Below are 18,402 nucleotides of genomic sequence, written 5' to 3'. Positions count from 1 at the left end.
TCCTAGTCTACCCTCTTCAGCTCCAGTGTGCATGCTCACAACGTCTGTTCCTCTGTTTGCAGAAAGCTGGTTCTGCTTACTGTTTCTCATTCTCCAGCAAATGTTTGGGGGATTGGAACCTTTATGTGTTGAATCCCTTAATGGGGATGCAATTAAAGAGAGGGAAAAGAGATTTTTTTTCTGCTCCCAGAGTATGCAAGGTAGTGTGATCAATAACTGCATTCTCCACCAAATGTTAGAACCCAGTTTGGAAGTTGGAACTGAACTGGAAACTTTGTTTGAAGGGGGGGGGGGACAGCACAAAGTGGCTACAAGCACCTGAACACTGAGCCCGGTACCCAAGCTCATGCAAAGATCAAACTCTTATTTCTTAGTGTCTGACTTGTACGCCTTTTTGCGGTGTGTATAGATGAACAATTCTTTTTAAAAATAAAAAATGTCCATTTATCTACCTCCCACCTAATGGTTGGTGAAAACATCAATTTCAATTTCTCCCTTTTCCAGTCTTAAGGTCAGTTCTCTACATATCCACAGCAGTTTGCAGTAAGGGGGGGGGGGAAAACCAGCATTTTTGTGCAAATTTCTCCTAATGCACATTTTTGTCTGCAGTTTTGCATAACATACACATTTTTCACAAAGCTTCCCCCCCTAGTTTTGATATTCTCCTTAATAAAATGCATTTGTTTGTGCTATTTTCACTAATATATGCATGCTTATGCACATTTAACTTAGTAGATGCGTTTTTGGAAAAATTACTTTGCTGAAGAACTGCTTTTGCAGAATTCAGAGAAGTGCCCATTTTTAAGAATAGTTGTGTTTCAGTCGATGCGTTATTTCAGAATATGTGAACTAGGTAGAATCACTTTTAAAAACAAAGAGAATTGACCCCACCACCCCAATCCCTAATTCTAACTTCCTTCCACAGAACTCAAGGCAGTCATGATTTTCATAGAATCATAGAATCATAGAGTTGGAAGAGACCACAAGGGCCATCGAGTCCAACCCCCTGACAAGCAGGAAACACCATCAGAGCACTCCTGACATATGGTTGTCAAGCCTCTGCTTAAAGACCTCCAAAGAAAGAGACTCCACCACACTCTTTGGAAGCAAATTCCACTGTCAAACAGCTCTTACTGTCAGGAAGTTCTTCCTAATGTTTAGGTGGAATCTTCTTTCTTGTAGTTTGGATCCATTGCTCCGTGTCCGCTTCTCTGGAGCAGCAGAAAACAACCTTTCTCCCTCCTCTATGTGACATCCTTTTATATATTTGAACATGGCTATCATATCACCCCTTAACCTCCTCTTCTCCAGGCTAAACATGCCCAGCTCCCTTAGCCGTTCCTCATAAGGCATCGCTTCCAGGCCTTTGACCATTTTGGTTGCCCTCCTCTGGACACGTTCCAGTTTGTCAGTGTCCTTCTTGAATTGTGGTGCCCAGAACTGGACACAGTACTCCAGGTGAGGTCTGACCAGAGCAGAATACAGTGGCACTATTACTTCCCTTGATCTAGATGCTATACTCCTATTGATGCAGCCCAGAATTGCATTGGCTTTTTTAGCTGCCGCGTCACACTGTTGGCTCCTGTCAAGTTTGTGGTCAACCAAGACTCCTAGATCCCTTTCACATGTACCGCTTTCAAGCCAGGTGTCACCCATCTTGTATTTGTGCCTCTCATTTTTTTCAGGTAATCTATCAAGTACTGAGCGGGTTTAGCTACATCAGGTTTGCTACACTGCTCTCATACTTCCACAGCATAACCTTGGTTCTAATGATTCCATGCACTGTACAGCTTGCATGGGAAATGAGCGAAGTTTGCATTAATGAATGAATGAATGAATGAATAAATAAATAACTGACTGATATGCAGAAACAGCAAACATGGAATCTGTGTATCCCCTTGTAGCCTTGGTGATTAATTTGGGAGAAAATAAAATAAAGTGCTGATTCTAAAGCTGTTTAAAAACTACCCCTTTCTGTTCTCAAAGACTTATCTCAGGCCCATATGTGTGGATATGCATGGCTGTTCACATCCCTTTTCATGCTCAAGGACATCTGTGCCATTTCTTTGCACATTCCAGGGTAGATTCCTGGCACCATAGACAAGTCCTGTGACTGAGTCCTGATTAGGTCCTAACTGAGTGTGCTAGTAGGATTCATCTGTCATGATCCTGGAGTTATTAAGGTGATGAACACCCGCGTGAGAATAGCGAACATTATTTCCAAATATCCCCCAAATGCAGCAAACAGATGCTCTGGGCAGGCAGATCTGTTAGATCTGATTGGATTTCTCTTGCTCACTACCCCCTTGCCAAGCATTCTGCTTCCTAACCTTTGGCCATGGCATTGACCTGATCAAGTGGTCAAAATGAGACCATGAGTGCAACTTCTCCTTAAACCAACAGTGGGACAGATGCTCTGTTTGTCTGCTCTCATTTCTTGTAAGTTATTTGCATTGGTAAATAAAAAAAAGAATGCTGAGGTTTTGAAATCCTTTAAAAAAAATTAAAATTAAAAAACTCCCTCCTGGAAACTCTAGTGAATTGCTGTGGAGAACTTAAAACTCTGTAATGACGATCATACCCCTGAATCTCACATTAGTTTCACTTTAAAGTAGGCTGCTACCAACTTCAGACATCTCTGCTACCCAACAGGATGGCAAGGGAAGGATGTGGCGGTTTTTAAGTGGAAGGAATTTCAGTCTGCCCTTAGTTATACATGCCTGAGGTTTAGTTTAAGGGCTATGGAACCTCTATGAAGGCTGCGATCCTGTGCACACTTACCTGGGAGTAAGGCCCAGGGTTGTTTTTTCAGCCGGAACTCTCCAGAACTCAGTTCCAGCACCTCTCAGGTAGATGCCATTGCTATTATAACAGAACAAGGGAACTGTTCGTGTTGAGTTCTTATCCGTAGCTTCAGTCAACAATGGTAAGAGACCACAGGTGAACAAGAGGAATGCCATGACGGAGCCCATCTTTTCACTAAGGGACTCTGACAGGCATGAGGCGGGTATTCTTTTTATAAGCCCCCCTTAGACCTTTCCTTCCTTCAACTACAGTTGTCTGATGTTTGCACAATCACAAGAAATGGCAGATGTTTGTATTTCCCAACAGCAGCTCAGGGTGCCTCATCATTTTTTGTTTCCTCTTTGTACACAATGCTAAGAAAAAGGGAAATGGGTCTTATCTTGCAATGAGTAAATAAGGAGGCTTCCTTAGAAAAGGATTACATTTGACCTTAAATCGAGAATTATTCCCTCTATGTACAGTGGTACCTCAGGTTAAGTACTTAATTCGTTCTGGAGGTCCATTCTTAACCTGAAACTGTTCATAGCCTGAAGCACCACTTTAGCTAATGGGGCCTCCCGCTGCTGCCATGCCGCTGGAGCCCAATTTCTGTTCTTATCCTGAAGCAAAGTTCTTAACCTGAAGCGCTATTTCTGGGTTAGCGGAGTGTGTAACCTGAAGCATCTGTAACCCGAGGTACCACTGTATCAACATACAGATTCCTACTATACCTTTACTACCATCATGATCTGGGGAGGGGGGGCATTAAAAGCCTGTAATATGCAAATTATACATTTTTATGACATTATTTACACAGAACCTTATCTCTCCTTAGAAGTCTACAAAGGAAACACGTACAACAAAAGGAGGTGGTTGTTTCCTGATACTGTATGGCAGAACGCTGGTGGAAAAATACAGATTTGGATTGAGTGAAATACACATTTCATTCTCCAATGAAAATTGGGATGTCCTACCATACCCTTCAACATTTTTTTGATGAAAATAGGGGTGTCCTAAGGAAAATAGGGACATTCTGGGATCAAACCAGAAATCAGGACTGTGTCTGTAAATTTGGGACTGTCTCTGGAAAATAGGGAAACTTGGAGAGGCTGTATATTATGTGAGTGCTGTAAAATTTGGATAACCAATTTTACACAATAGAAACATAGAACAACTTAGAGACTGCTCTGTTGCTGTAAAATTATCAAGAGAAATGACTCATGCTTCGGCAGATACAGAACATCATTGCACCAGGCCAAGCTATGAGCCTTACATGGCAGAACATGTGTTGATTGCTTGAAAGAAGAAGTTAGAGGTTGTGCAAACTCAGTATGATAAGCTAGCTTCACCATCTCTTATCATCAGAATCTTCTCCCAGTCTTCACTAAATCAGCTCCGTATCACAGAGATGAGGAACAGTTTGTAATGCAAGGGCCACATTCCCTTCTGGGCAAACTTTGGGGGCCACATGCCCTTGGTGGGCAGGGCCAGAGGCAAAAGTACAAGCAGCAATCATTGTAATTTTTACTTTTATAGAGTAGACTAGGTTCTACAAATATTCAAGCACCCCTTTCTTTCCTCCACTCTGGCAAGCAAGAGGTATTATCAGAGTTCAATGACACATTCCAGCCAGTGACACATCTACACTGGTTGTTTATAATGTTAAAAATGTGTTAATAAAATGTGACACCAGAAGGCACTGAAGAGCAGTGAGCCTTCAACAATAGAAAATTGCATTGAGAATGATATAACGTCATATTTAATAACATTTTTACAGATCAATGTAGATCCAGCCCAGGCCAAAACACTCAAGGAGCGTTCAAGGTGTATGACGTAAGGAACATCTTGAGGGCCAGATAGAGAGACCTGGTTGGAATCTAGACACATATAAAAACCGTTCTGAAAATGCTTTTTTTAAAGTATTTTTTTAAAAAAATACATTGAATTTTTCATAAGGCTCATCATTGCCCTCTAGTGTCACATTGTATATTACACTTAAAACACACTTAAAACATTTTATTTGCAGCTGTATAGCTGAGTCCCTGGAGGCCAGGCCTGAGCTTCCCTACCCCTGCTTAGGGATGTAAGAACAAGCAATTTCTATTCTGACCTGACAAGGTCATCTTGTTTCCATCTGTTGTAGTTTAGTTTTTGCCAAATATGAAAATATTTGTCTTATTTGTCTGCTATATAATTTATGTAATTTACAAATATTATTAATTTTACATAATTAACAGTGTAATTATTTCCTCACCATACTTGTCAGCGAAAAGGCCATCCTTTTCTAAGGAAGCCTCCTTATTTACTCATTGCAAGATAAGACCCACTTCCCTTTGTTCTTATCACTGTGTACAAAGAGGAAACAAAAAATGATCAGGCACACTGAGCTGCTGTTGGGAAATACAAACACCTGCCATTTCTTGTGATTGTGCAAACATCAGACAACTGTAGCTGAAGGAAGGAAGGTCTAAGTCGGGCTTATAAAAAGAATACCCGCCTCATGCCTGTCAGAGTCCCTTAGAGAAGAGATGGGCTCTGTCATGGCATTCCTCTTGTTCACTTGTGGTCTCTTACCATTGTTGACTGAAGCTACAGGTAAGAAATATTCCATGAATTGTTTCTGATTCATCTTAATGAGGCTAGTGGATCACTGATCTCTGCTTTCAAAGGATCTATTACAGCTAGCTATCACTTGCATCAACTTCTGTTTAGCTATGGTCCTGCCCTAAGATGACTTACAGTCTGTCCACCCATCAGTAAGCCCCACTGAGTTAATGGGCTTACTAGTGCTATTTTTTTCTAGAAGAAGAGGTGCTGGAATTCAACATGAACAGCTCCCTTGAAGGGAAGTTTTCCTCTTTAGGGAAGTTTTTAATGTTTGATTTTTTAGTATGTGATGTTAGCCACCCAGAGTTGCTGGGGAAGTCACCCAGCAAGATGGGTGAGGTATTATTATTATTATTATTATTATTAATAATAATAATAATAGGCTCACCCATACTTACCTTTGCTCCACATTTCTAGGCACAGGTCTGGGATTTTCAGGTACACATCTGACTGCTTATTTTTGGACTTGGCACCCCTGAAAACCCACTCTTTACCTCTGAATTGGAGCAAATGGCAATCCATGGAAAACCCAAATTGCCATATGATCCGATTCAGTGGTAAAGATTGGGTTTTCCTGGGAAACTGCTGGGCAAAATAAACAAACAAATAAATAAGCCCTCAGACATAGACTAAGAAAGCATGGCTGCTGGTCCCCAGTGCCTCTTCCACAGCCCAGGTTGGGTGGGATGCTCCAGCGGCTACATATGGTACCAGTCTGTGGCACACTGGGGAGGGGGGAATGCCAGCCCACCACAGGAGACAGCATGAGAAGCAGTGGCTTGCTCTGCATCCACTGCTTGCTCGCTGCTAGTTTTTGAAGCCACATTCACATGATATTAGCCACTATCCATATTGATGCTGTAGTTTCTTGACAAATACTGCTGTTTGGTGTGTGATTTTCTTAAACCAGCTTCAACTATTACTAGAAAACTGAATGCTGAGTAAGTGGAAATCGAAACAGCTGTTGCACATGCATGGATGAAAACTACACTGTTTCCAGTTAATGAATTGTAGTTCTTATTCTTACACCTTTGTCCCCTGTTTCCATTTTAGGTGATCATCCTTGTGTCTTCCCATTTATTTACAAGAATAAACCCTATTCCTCTTGCACAAAGGATGACCACCATGAGCTGTGGTGTGCCACATCGACTGACCATGGCACAAAAAACATGTTACAATGGAAAGCATGTTCCCCTAAAGGTGACCTGTATTTTCTTCTATTTCTGGTTTCCTATGTCACACATATGCATAGCCATTTTACTGAAATAAAGTAAACAGATCCTCCTCATGAACTTTCCATAGGCATCTGATTGGACATCGTGGAAACAAAATGTTGGATTAGATGGGCCTTTGGTCTGATGCAGCTGAACTCTTTCTTTGCTCTTAAACAGGTTTGGGACTCCCATCAGTAGCTTTTATAGATCTTCCTTAAACCCAAACGATTACAAATTTCCTTCCAAGGATCAGTGAAAAGTTGCTTCAAGCAACAAGATCTCTGAAGAAATGAAACACATCACCAGTATGTTAAGTTGAAAATATGGTTCAAACTATGTACCTAAGAGGCACTTTTGTACAAATATTTCCTACTAATAATTGATAAAGATTGCATAGACCATAAAAGTCACATGTCACCTTTCTAACATTACTGATATTACATTGGCATAAATGCCAGCTATCTTCATGTCTTGTTTTATATCTAGTATAACTGAATTCATGCACTTAATCTTTCTTTATACTTTCTTGTTTCTTTAACATTATTTTCAGTTGAGTAATTGCCACCTGCTCTCACGGGCTCCTGACCAATTCTTTTGTCCTTGGTTTGTAGCTATCTTTCTAAGTTTTTGCAAAGGAGATCCCTGGCAAGGTTTACATATATGTGACTTATGGTATCTATATGGTATCTGAAGAAGTGTGCATGCACATGAAAGCTTATACCAAGAACAAACTTAGTTGATCTCATAAGGTGCCACTGGACAATTTTTTAATTTTTTAATATATTTCGACTGCGTCAAACCAACACGGCTACCTACCTGAATACATGTGACTTGTTCACCATTTTGTTTTGTTTTTTGTATTTTGTAATCATCACTAGTATGTTTCAATGCATATAATCTCACTCTGTTTGGGTCTAGAGTATGGAGGTAATGATGGTGGACGATCCTGTGTCTTCCCCTTTGCGTACAAGAACCAAACCTTCTATACCTGCACCAATCTAGATTCGCAGAAAGGGAACTTCTGGTGTGCGACAACAGGGAGCTATGACAAGGACAAGAAATGGAGCTACTGTGCTGATACCAGTGAGCATACTGCAGGGGCCTGGAATAACAGGAGTGGTTGGCTGGATGAATAATTAGTCAAGGCACTTTGTAGGCCAAGGAGAGTGAGCGGGAAGTTCAGTATTCTCCAATCTGGTGCCCTCCAGACATTTTAAACTGCAGTTCCCATCACCACTGACCAGTAGCCATATTTGTTGGGGACAGACTGAGGTGAAACACCTGGAAGGCCCCACGTTGGGAGCACTTGCTTTGCATGCAAAACATCAAAATTTCATTCACCAGAATCTCCAGGTAGGGCTGGAAGAAAGTTCTTGCCAGTCAGAGTAGACAACACCAAGCTAGATGGATCTAGTGTCTGACTCAGTTATAGCGTTGTACAGTGGTACAATAGAAGTTATGGAAAAAGGAATATTATAGTACTCAGCTACATTAGCCAAAACCCCACGTTTTAAATGTGTAAAAACATGCAACACCAGATGGCACTGTAGAGCACAAAACTTTTCTATCTGATTTTAAATAATGTTTTTTTCTTTTGTTATAATGATTTGATTTATTACTTATTTATAGTGTTTTTTCCCTGTGCGTAGATCCACCCTACGTCTTGTGACTCGTGTCACAAAGACATAATCCTCCCTCTCTCCCATAGATCAACCCAAATATTATTCTTAAAAATTAATATTTATTGATTTTTAAAATAAAAGTTGAGAAGGTGGATTGGCATTACAAAATGTTCAAAACAAATACAATCTTTCAAAATAGGTGAACATGGTTCAAACCAACACCAGAAAATAAAATAAAAATAAAATTCTACCACCAATCAATATGTATTAGTCATCAGAGCCCTTTTTACACTGTTTCATATTTTAAAGCAAATATTCTTGATCACAATGAATACCAGAGAATCGTGGGAGTAGAGCAAAATAACTCGAGAAATGTAGCAAATTCACTGTGACCACAAAAAGGGGAATTAGTGCTGATTTACAAGTCTGCTTTCAATATCTAGTCTCTAGTTTGGTACTTTTGAATGTGTTGTAGGACAGAGAAAATGGATAGGAAATAGGACATTAATGACAGGATTAGGGAACCCCTGTTGTATGAGATGACCATCCCTCTGTCTCCGCCTTTCTGCAGGACTTTCTGCCAATTCTCATGGGCCATGCGTCTTTCCTTTCATCTACAAAGGCAAATCCTACTCATTTTGCACAACAAGTGGGGCATCTACTGGAAAGCTCTGGTGCTCCCTCACCAGCAATTACGATACAAACCCCAAATGGACTTACTGCGATCCTTCAGGTAGGGGATGAAATCCAGAGGGAAAAGTCAGATACCCTTGTTTTACCATTGGGGAACATATAAGAGGAGGTGGGTGGGTCAGAAGAGAGACAAGGTTGTTTTGTGTGATGGACTGGAAACATCTTCTCCTCTTTGGCAATTTTATTCAGAATTAAATATTCACATTGGTGTACATTTATGGAGAAAAATCAGGGGTGTGTAGGATGTACATTCAAGATATGATTTTGGTAATACTTTCGGATGCATCTAGAGTTTGGTCTTCTGCCTTCAAAACTGGCTCATGTGCCCATGAGTATGGAAATAGCAAAACTATTGCATATGGACCTTGAGTCAGCTTTCATCTTACCATGCATTTCCCATTAATCCCTCTTAATGTAGTTTTTCAATTCCCAAACCTTTTATTTCTTTCTCAGAACCACGCCCTTGCACCTTCCCTTTCATTTTCAAAGGGAAATCCTACTCTACCTGCACCATGGATGGATCTGGTGATAACACGCTGTGGTGTGCCACGACTGCGAACTATGACAAGGACAGTAAATGGAAGGCATGTGCCCTTCAAGGTAGGCTATGTTGTGGCAGGAAACGTGTCAACTATTTTCAGGAAAAAGGGAACTTATTCCATTGAAGTTTGGTAGAGATGTAAAACAGTGGTTTACAGTGGTACCTCAGGTTAAGTACTTAATTCGTTCCAGAGGTCTGTTCTTAACCTGAAACTGTTCTTAACCTGAAGCACCACTTTAGCTAATGGGGCCTCCTGCTGCTGCCACACCGCCAGAACCCGATTTCTGTTCTTATCCTGAAGCAAAGTTCTTATCCTGAAGCACTATTTCTGGGTTAGCGGAGTGTGTAACCTGAAGCTTATGTAACCTGAAGCGTATGTAACCCGAGGTACCACTGTACTAGGGATTGCTATATGGGATTGATTGGGACAAAAAAAGACTAATAAGGATAATAATAATATTATATCTGCATATGAAGTATCTTTAAGTTCACCATTGATTTTCAACCATCACTAGGCCTTATTTTCAATTTACAGAAGCCCCATTGCTTGTGCTGCGCTTGTACCCAGGCCAGGACTAGCCCACCCATGAAGCAAGCTGAAGTGACTGCCTCAGGTGGCAGGATCCAGAGGGGCAGGAAATCTAGCCTCCAAAGAATACGCTGCCCATTGCTGCCACCCCAGGGGCAGCAATGTCTGCAGTGCGCTCCTTGGAGGCTAGATCTGCTGTCTTTTCGGCAGCCTCCTCAAGGCTGCCTCTATAGTGGCTTCTCAGTGAATAGGGGGCACTGGTGGTTTCCTCCTACCCCTAAGGAGGAAATAATGGGGGCTGCAATCTGATTGTTTTGTAGACTCATGCAACATCTGAACAAAAAGGACTGAAAACAGAACAGGGGATAGGAAAGCTTGGGGAAATGTTGGCTTGGAACCAAATATGGACACGCCACCTGAGAATTTACATATAGTTTAAACGAAAACACTATCCACCATTTGAAGTCGATTATGGAAATCAAAAGTATAGTCTGAGCTTTTAGGGTTGCCATATTTTGAAGAGCAAAAAAGAGGACACATTTGCCAACTTCTACTTTTAGCTACAGATTGCTATGACAACTCTCATTTTAAATACCCCTACTATATATAGTAGGGCCAACCTCCTGCCAACCTAGCAGTTTGAAAGCACGTCAAAGTGCAAGTAGATAAATAGGTACCACTCCAGCAGGAAGGTAAACGGCGTTTCCGTGCGCTGCTCTGGTTTGCCAGAAGCGGCTTAGTCATGCTGGCCACATGACCAGCTCCCTTGACCAATAAAGCGAGATGAGCACCGCAACCCCAGAGTCGGTCACGACTGGACCTAATGGTCAGGGGTCCCTTTACCTTTTTACTATATATAGGCTATAGAAGCTGTGATATATTGCTAGTAGCAATGTTCTTAATTTTCAACAACAAAATAATAATAATACATATTGCTACCTCACTTGGCACATGAAAGTATTTCAGCTCACGTCCACATCTTTGTGAACATAAACGTGCACAGAACAATTTATTGAACTATTTGACGTGTACATACGTACTCTCCTTAAGGGCAGGGGGATGTTAACTGTTGCTCTCCCAGACTCCTTCTCCAAGATCTTGTAGCAGAGCCAGCGTCCTTTTAGTTTAGCCACAAGAGAAGGGATTTATACAGTATGTAGCTAGTTTAAAATTCTGCTCTGTTGTGACTCTCTGCTGCAGCCTAGCTTAGCTGGGTGCCTTAAATCTGAGTCTAATTCACTAGAAAAATTTTCCTGGGTTATTGCAAACAAAAAAACCAAACCAAAAAAACCTGGACGTTTTGCTAAATTTTAAAAATCTGCCAGGACAGAAATTTTAATCTTGAAAAAGAGGACATATCCTAGAAAAAGAGGACATATGGCAACCATAGAAAGGTTGCTCAGTCCCTGCATGATTGGCCTTTGTCCACTTCTTCCATACATAATTTTTAAACACTTCCCCCTTTTTGATCCTTCTTATTTTTGTATTCCCTGCATCTGTAGAATATGAAGGGAATTCCAATGGCCAGGCCTGTGTCTTCTCCTTCACCTACAAGGGCCGCAAATTCTTTACCTGCACCAATGAGGATTCTGATCATGGCAGATTCTGGTGTGCAACAACAGGCAACTATGATAAGGACAAGAAGTGGAGCTACTGCGCTGACACAAGTAAGATGATGCTAATGGTAGTGTGCTACTAAGTTTAGAAAACACCTGAAGGCAGCCCTGTTCAAGGAGGTTTTTAATGTTTGATGTCGTATTGTGTTTCAAAGGGTGTTGAGGTAGATATTTTGGTTGCTAAATCAAAGAAAGAGGTGTGATGCATCATTAAGTCACACCAACCAGACTCCAAATCAAAGAAAAGAATAGGTTGCCTTCCACACAGTTCAGGTATATGTGGCTCACTGCCTGTCACATTCTGGCACACAGTCAAGACCAGAAAATGCTGCTAGCTGACTGAAATTTTAGTTTAATTCAGCAAGCCCTGCCTGCCTGCCCATTTGATACTTCAGATGGCACCCCAATTCTTTTGTTTTATTGTGGACTTGTTATCATGGCATGCAGTTTAGCTCTTGTGGTGACATGATTGTTTGTGGGCTATGGCTTTTTGCTAACAGTGCCAAAACTCTCTTCATTGTTCAAGATTTTATGTATAAATGCATCCAGAAGTGCAGTGGGTCATATCCCACTAACATGTACTCTGAGTATACCCACTGAAATTAGCCATGCCCATTAATTTCAGTGGCTCTACTCTGAGCATGACTAACATTTGCAGAAATGAGTTGACATTTTACAGTGCGTACTGAGCATTCAGTGGACGTCAGTTGATCAAACGGGAATGGATCTGGAAAAAGCCCAGTCTCCATGGGTGCTGAAAACTTGATGTACAGTGCTTGCAATATGACTCTAATGCAAGGTTTGGAAGTGCTAAAAGGCAATGCTATGATGAGCCACTGATGTTTAGCATAGGGAAAGAATTCTGGGTCACAGTGCCTGAGTCCACAGGTTTGTTCTAGATATATGTTATGAAGTAAATCTGTGGTACTTCCCAGGACCTGATAGGTGGAAGTATCCTTTCCATTTTGTAATCATTTGGGCTATACGTTTCATTGGAACTGTTCAACATTAATGGTATTTTGACTACTCTGTTCTCATTTTCCAGGAGTTCAACCAGGTAGCAGCGATGAATGTCTGTGATTCCAGTTATCCAGTTTGGATCACAACAGGTGGATGGGTAAAAGAAAGGTCATTGGGTGTGCCGACTAGAAGCCTTGATGATCCTGTGACATATATATATATAAGTCACATATATATCTGCTTTGGGGGGGGGCTTTACCCTGTGAGGTGGTCTACAAATAAATAAGATGTGGCAGTGGGATATCATTAATCTTTGTCAAACTGTATCTTTGTGCTACAAAAATAAAACATTTCTTCTAGTTTGCTGGGCAGCATAAAAAAATGTACAATGAGTGATCACTATGAAATATGACAAGTGTGGGAGAATTTTTTTGCAATTGCATCAATGATATTGCATAGTCTTCAGAAGAAGAATGAAAATATGTAAATGTGGCTGGTTGTATTTGAGAGTTTGTCACACACTTCACCCAAACATCCAAAGCATGACCTTGACAGAAAGAGATAACAGAACCAGTTTAAGCCAGCTGTACTCAGCTTCTCTGAAGGAATAACCCAAACATCAGGAACCTTCTGCTTGTTTCTTTCACACTGAGAATCTTCCAGAACCCTCTTGAATTAATTAGAACAGGAAAGATCTGTACACATCAGATCAATACTTTCTGTATTAAGAAATGCAAACTGATACTGTCATCCACTCCTAACTCGGACAGCCACTCCAGAAGGATATCATGGTTGATGGTATTGAAAGCCACTGAGAGGTCAATGAGAATTAACAGAGACACATTTCCCCTATCTCTCTCCTGACAGAGGTCATCATATAGGGCGATCAAAGCAGTTCCTGTGCCAAAATCAGGCCTAAACCTTGATTGAAATGGGTTTATTTGATAAAAAACCTCCACATTTACTTCTAATTTCACTTTATGAGACATGTTGATGGCACAAAATAGCATATGCACAGTATGCATAATAGTTTCTCATTTACACATATTTGTGACTGTCAGGGAACTGACATCTAAAGCGCCGCAGGTGCAAAGGCTCCCTGAGGTTGAGAGAGCAGTAGCAGCGGAAGAGGGAACCAGTAGAGGGCGAGCAAGAACTCCAAGGGAAAGTGAGTCGGAGGGATGGCTCAGAGACGCTTCAAGCGAAACCAGTGGGGAGGTCTCAGGACCTCCTATAGGGACACCCACACCTCGACGGAAACTGTCACGCCGAGAGGCCAGACGACGTGTTTCCGTTAAGGAGCTTTTATGTTGGAAACGTTTCCGAAAGCAGCCACTTTCGGATTCTACTAGTGATTGACGCAGCCATGCTGGAGGGGCTCCGTCACAGGCAGAGGTTTGAAAACCTGATCAAACTCTGAGGGACTTGCATTTTACGCACAAGCAGCTCATCGTCCCATCACAGCAATCCGAAAGTCACCGAAAGCCAGCTTGTGCAGAGAGAAGCATCATGAGCAACCCAGCCGGAACCGGGGGTGCAGGAGCAGCTGGAGGGGGTCCAAGCCTGGAAGAAAGGTACAGAGCGTTGGAGATCCAGTTGGCGCTGCAAACGGCGAGGCTTGAGGAGAGGAGGGCTCAGGATGCAGAAAAGGGAAAGGAGAAAACCACCCCGCTCGCCAGAAAGGTACCAGGATTGGTGCAGAAATTCGGGGGGGATCCCAGGAACTATCATGCCTTTAGAACAGAGATGCAATACGCTCTAAACTTGCAGTTTGATGACTTCCCCGACGAGGAATCGCGGGTGGCGTATGTGATTGGCCATCTCGAATCCGGGGCGAAAGATTGGGTTAGACCCCTGATGGCAGCGAATAATGAGATCTTAAAGGACACGAGGAAGTTTTTTCGTGCCATGGACCTGATGTTTTCCAGCGATATTGAGCAGGGGGTGGTGCGAAGGCAGTTAATGGCTTGCCAGCAAGGAAGCAGATCTGTCCGTGAGTACTGGACTGAATTTACTATGCTGATTCATAAATTGGGGTGGGACCTATCGGCGGAGCCCATCCAAATGCTTTTCGAAGAGGGGCTTTCTTCAACCGTCAAAGATGAGCTTTCCCGGGGGCCCAGGGCGGAGTCTATGGACCAATTAACCAAATCTGCGCTGGCCATAGGAGCGCGCCAGGAGGCGAGGGCTTTGGAAAGGCGGGAAGGGAAAGGAGACCGTTGGAGGGAGTTCCGCATTCCAGACATTCCAGAGCCATCTTTCCCGCCGGCAGAGCCGATGGAAGTTGGAACAGCACGGGCGCGCGCAGTTTCAAATCCCAGTGAAGGGCGGAAGAAGGAGGGAAAGAGCGCCAAGAGATGTTATCTCTGCCAACAGCCAGGGCACTTTGCCAGAGTCTGCCCACAAAGAAAGGAATGGCAAGGGATGGCAGGAGCTGTTGGGGGAAAGGAAGAGGAAAGCAAGGAGCAAGTAAAAGCCAATGCCTGGCTGCCACCGTCGGGGCACAGCAGCCAGGCCAAAGAGCAATGAAAGTGCCCATGCCAGAACCTCCCAGACCTGCTTTAGTGATAGAGGTGTTACTAGAACTGCCAAACGGACACCCACTAAAGGTCAAGGCGCTTTTGGATTCAGGCAGCTCCTGTAATTTCATGAGTAAGGAGTTTGCAGCTGAGCACCAGATACAGACCATCCCTTTAAGTAACCCCTTGCAGGTGACTACGATTGACGGCAGAGAGCTGTTGGGGGGAGAAGTTAGCCAACAGACTGTCCCGATGATAATGAGAGTGGCAAGGCACACCGAACAGATAGCGTTTAATGTGGCCATCCTGGGAGGAGCGCCCATCATTTTGGGGATGAGCTGGCTGGCGCTACACGATCCGCTAGTGGGCTGGCATCAGAGGGTGGTCTCCTTTGGGTCAGCGCATTGCCTAGAACACTGCAAGGAGGGGAAGGTCTCGGGAGGAGACAGAGTCACCCTAGCGGGGATGGAAGTGATGGGCAAAGGGAAGGTGCCCCCGCAATACGCAGATCTGAGCAACGTATTCAGCGAAAGGGAAGCAGACAAACTGCCACCGCATAGACCCTTTGACTGTCAAATCAACCTACTCCCAGGGGCCCAACTCCCAGTAGGCAAGCTGTACGCCATGTCAGACAGGGAGATGCAGGAGCTGAGGGAGTTCATTGACAAAAACTTGAAGCGAGGTTTCATCAGAGAGTCCCGAGCGGTGGGGGGCAGCCCAGTGTTTTTTGTGGACAAAAAGAACACAGACAAACCGAGACTGGTGTGTGACTTCAGGGCCCTCAATGCAGTGTCGGAGCCCCTGGCTTTCCCTATGCCCCGAATTGACGACATTTTGACCAGAGTAAGGAAGGGAAAGATTTTTACAAAACTGGACCTGCGGGGGGCGTACAATCTGATACGCATAAGGAAGGGAGATGAATGGAAGACCACCATGTTTACCCCTTTGGGAGCCTTTGAATACCTCGTTATGCCCTTCGGTCTACAAGGGGGCTCCGCCTGTTTTCAAGCTTTTATAAACCACGTTCTGGGACCTTTGCTCTACAAGAACTGTGTGGCCTTTTTAGACGACGTGTTGGTGTATTCGGAAGATGAGGAACAGCATGTGAGGGACGTTCGAGAAGTGTTGGGCAGGCTGCAAGCCAACCAGCTGTGGGTGAAACTGGAGAAGTGCCAGTTTCATACCAAGGAGGTGGAATTCCTGGGGTACAGCTTGTCAGACAAGGGATTGGCCATGGATCCAGGCAAGGTTCAAGCGGTACTGGAATGGAAGACACCGAAGACCAAGAAGGACGTGCAAAGATTCTTGGGGTTTGGGAACTTTTATCGGAAGTTCATCAAGAACTTTGCCCACTTGACGGCGCCCATCACCGACTGCCTCAGCAGCAAGAAGAAATTTGTTTGGACGGTGGAGGCGGATCGAGCCTTTGAAGAACTGAAAAGGGCTTTCGCCTCGGAAGAACAACTTCTGCATGTGGATTTACAAAAACCCATGAGAGTGGAAACAGATGCATCCGACCGGGCTATAGGGGCGGTCCTTCTTCAACCGGGGAGGAGTGCGTCGGAGTGGAGACCGTGTGCATTCTTCTCGCGGAAACTGAATAAGTCCGAGAGGAATTACACGGTGTATGACAGGGAACTACTTGCCATTCACGAAGCATTCCGGAGGTGGAGACATTTATTAATTGGGGCACAACACAAGGTGCAAGTGTGCACCGACCACAAAAATTTAGAGTATTGGAGAACAGCTCGAGTGCTCAACCAACGACAAGTGAGATGGGCACAGGAATTCTCCAAATTTAACTTTGAGATTTGTTATGTGCCAGGCCCAGAAAACGTCAGGGCGGATGCGCTCTCACGCAAACCAGAATATTGGGAAGGGGAGGAGGTGATCGAAGAGAGACATGTCATCCCGGAGGACCGCTGGGTGTGTGGGGCGGCGCTGGTGGGGCAACGGGAACTGGTGGAGGAAACGGAAAATGATGAATATGCCCAGGATAAGCTCAGAGGTCTCAGGGGGGAGGGCGAGAGCCCCGGAGGTTTTGAGGAAAGAAATGGGGCATTGTATTACAAAGGGGCACTGTATATACCCGAAGGTGAATTGAGGGGGAGAGTACTCAAGCAGTTGCATGATAGCCCCACGGCGGGACATTTTGGGCAACACAAAACCATGTGGTTGGTTACCAGGGAATTTTGGTGGCCTAAGGTGAGGGAAGATGTAAGGGAGTATGTAAGAGGGTGTGACCAATGTCAGCGAGCCAAAGGGGAGAGAAGGGCGCCGGCAGGGTTATTAGAACCTTTACCCACACCAGAACGGCCTTGGGAAGCGATATCAATAGATTTTATGACGGATCTGCCAAGGTCCAAGGGGAAAACAGCCATCATGGTAGTAGTAGACCTGTTAACTAAGATGTGCCATTTTGTAGCATGCTCACATGCAGTCACAGCGGAAGAAACGGCGAAGTTGTTTGTGGAACATATCTTTAGGTTGCACGGGGCTCCCTCGAGGGTGATCTCAGATCGAGGCAAACAATTTACTTCCAGGTTCTGGAGGAAGCTCATGAGCTTGCTACACGTGGAAGTTAATTTTTCAACTGCCCGGCACCCTGAAACCAACGGGCAGGCGGAAAGGGCAAATGGCATTCTTCAACAATATCTTAGGTGTTATGTCAATGATAGAGAGAACGATTGGGTCGAAAAGTTGGCGTTGGCAGAATTTGCCTACAATAATGCGGAGAATGTGTCCACAGGGATGAGTCCCTTTTTGGCTAATTACGGGTGTCACCCCAGGGCATTTCCAGGGGAAGGAGGGGAGAGATGGAGCGTTCCAGCGGCTGAACATTTTGTAGAAGAGATGGAAGCCATCCATCAGCAGCTCCAGCTCAACTTAGAAAGGGCCAAGGCACAATATAAGAAGCAGGCAGACAAGAACAGAAGGGAAGGTGAAACCATAAGGGTGGGGGATCAAGTGTGGTTGTCAACCCAAGGGTTGCCGTTCAAAGGGGGTTGTAAGAAACTGAGGCCCAGAAGATTGGGACCCTTTGAGGTGATTCAGCAGGTCAACCCGGTAGCTTTCAAACTCCGATTACCCAACCACATGAAATTGCACCCAGTGTTCCACAGGTCGTTACTGTCACCATACAGGGGGGGACGTGAAGGGGAGCACGTCAGGGGACCAGCCTTGGAAGAGAGGGAACGCCGCAACCATGTAGCGGAAATCCTCGATTCCAGGTGGAAGGGTAATCAGGTGGAGTATTTGGGGGCGTGGGAAGGGGAACCGGAGTCAGAAAACACCTGGGTAAGTGCAGAGGAAGTCAA

The 18,402-nt window shown here is 44.0% G+C and overlaps 1 protein-coding gene across 1 annotated transcript; it reads left to right on the top strand.

Moving 5' to 3' along the window:
- Window positions 1–5,237: 5,237 nt before the first annotated feature.
- On the top strand, window positions 5,238–12,768 carry ELSPBP1 (epididymal sperm binding protein 1). The gene is made up of 7 exons (XM_081886522.1): window positions 5,238–5,379; window positions 6,445–6,591; window positions 7,524–7,688; window positions 8,799–8,960; window positions 9,374–9,520; window positions 11,493–11,657; window positions 12,652–12,768. The coding sequence occupies exons 1-7, from the start codon at window positions 5,313–5,315 to the stop codon at window positions 12,684–12,686; spliced, it is 888 nt and encodes a 295-aa protein (XP_081742648.1). The 5' UTR covers window positions 5,238–5,312; the 3' UTR covers window positions 12,687–12,768.
- Window positions 12,769–18,402: the final 5,634 nt, after the last annotated feature.

Source organism: Podarcis melisellensis, assembly GCF_964234715.1.
Source record: "Podarcis melisellensis genome assembly, chromosome: 13".
In the NCBI taxonomy this organism is placed as follows: domain Eukaryota; kingdom Metazoa; phylum Chordata; class Lepidosauria; order Squamata; family Lacertidae; genus Podarcis; species Podarcis melisellensis.
This window is presented reverse-complemented; position numbering and strand designations above follow the sequence as displayed.

Bases quoted from the DNA above. Each gene is read 5' to 3' on its own strand.
- ELSPBP1 (XM_081886522.1), top strand. From the start codon at position 5,313: ATGGGCTCTGTCATGGCATTCCTCTTGTTCACTTGTGGTCTCTTACCA. The intron at 8,961-9,373 runs GTAGGGGATGAA...TTTCTTTCTCAG, and splicing joins GACTTACTGCGATCCTTCAG to AACCACGCCCTTGCACCTTC. The intron at 9,521-11,492 runs GTAGGCTATGTT...CTGCATCTGTAG, and splicing joins GAAGGCATGTGCCCTTCAAG to AATATGAAGGGAATTCCAAT.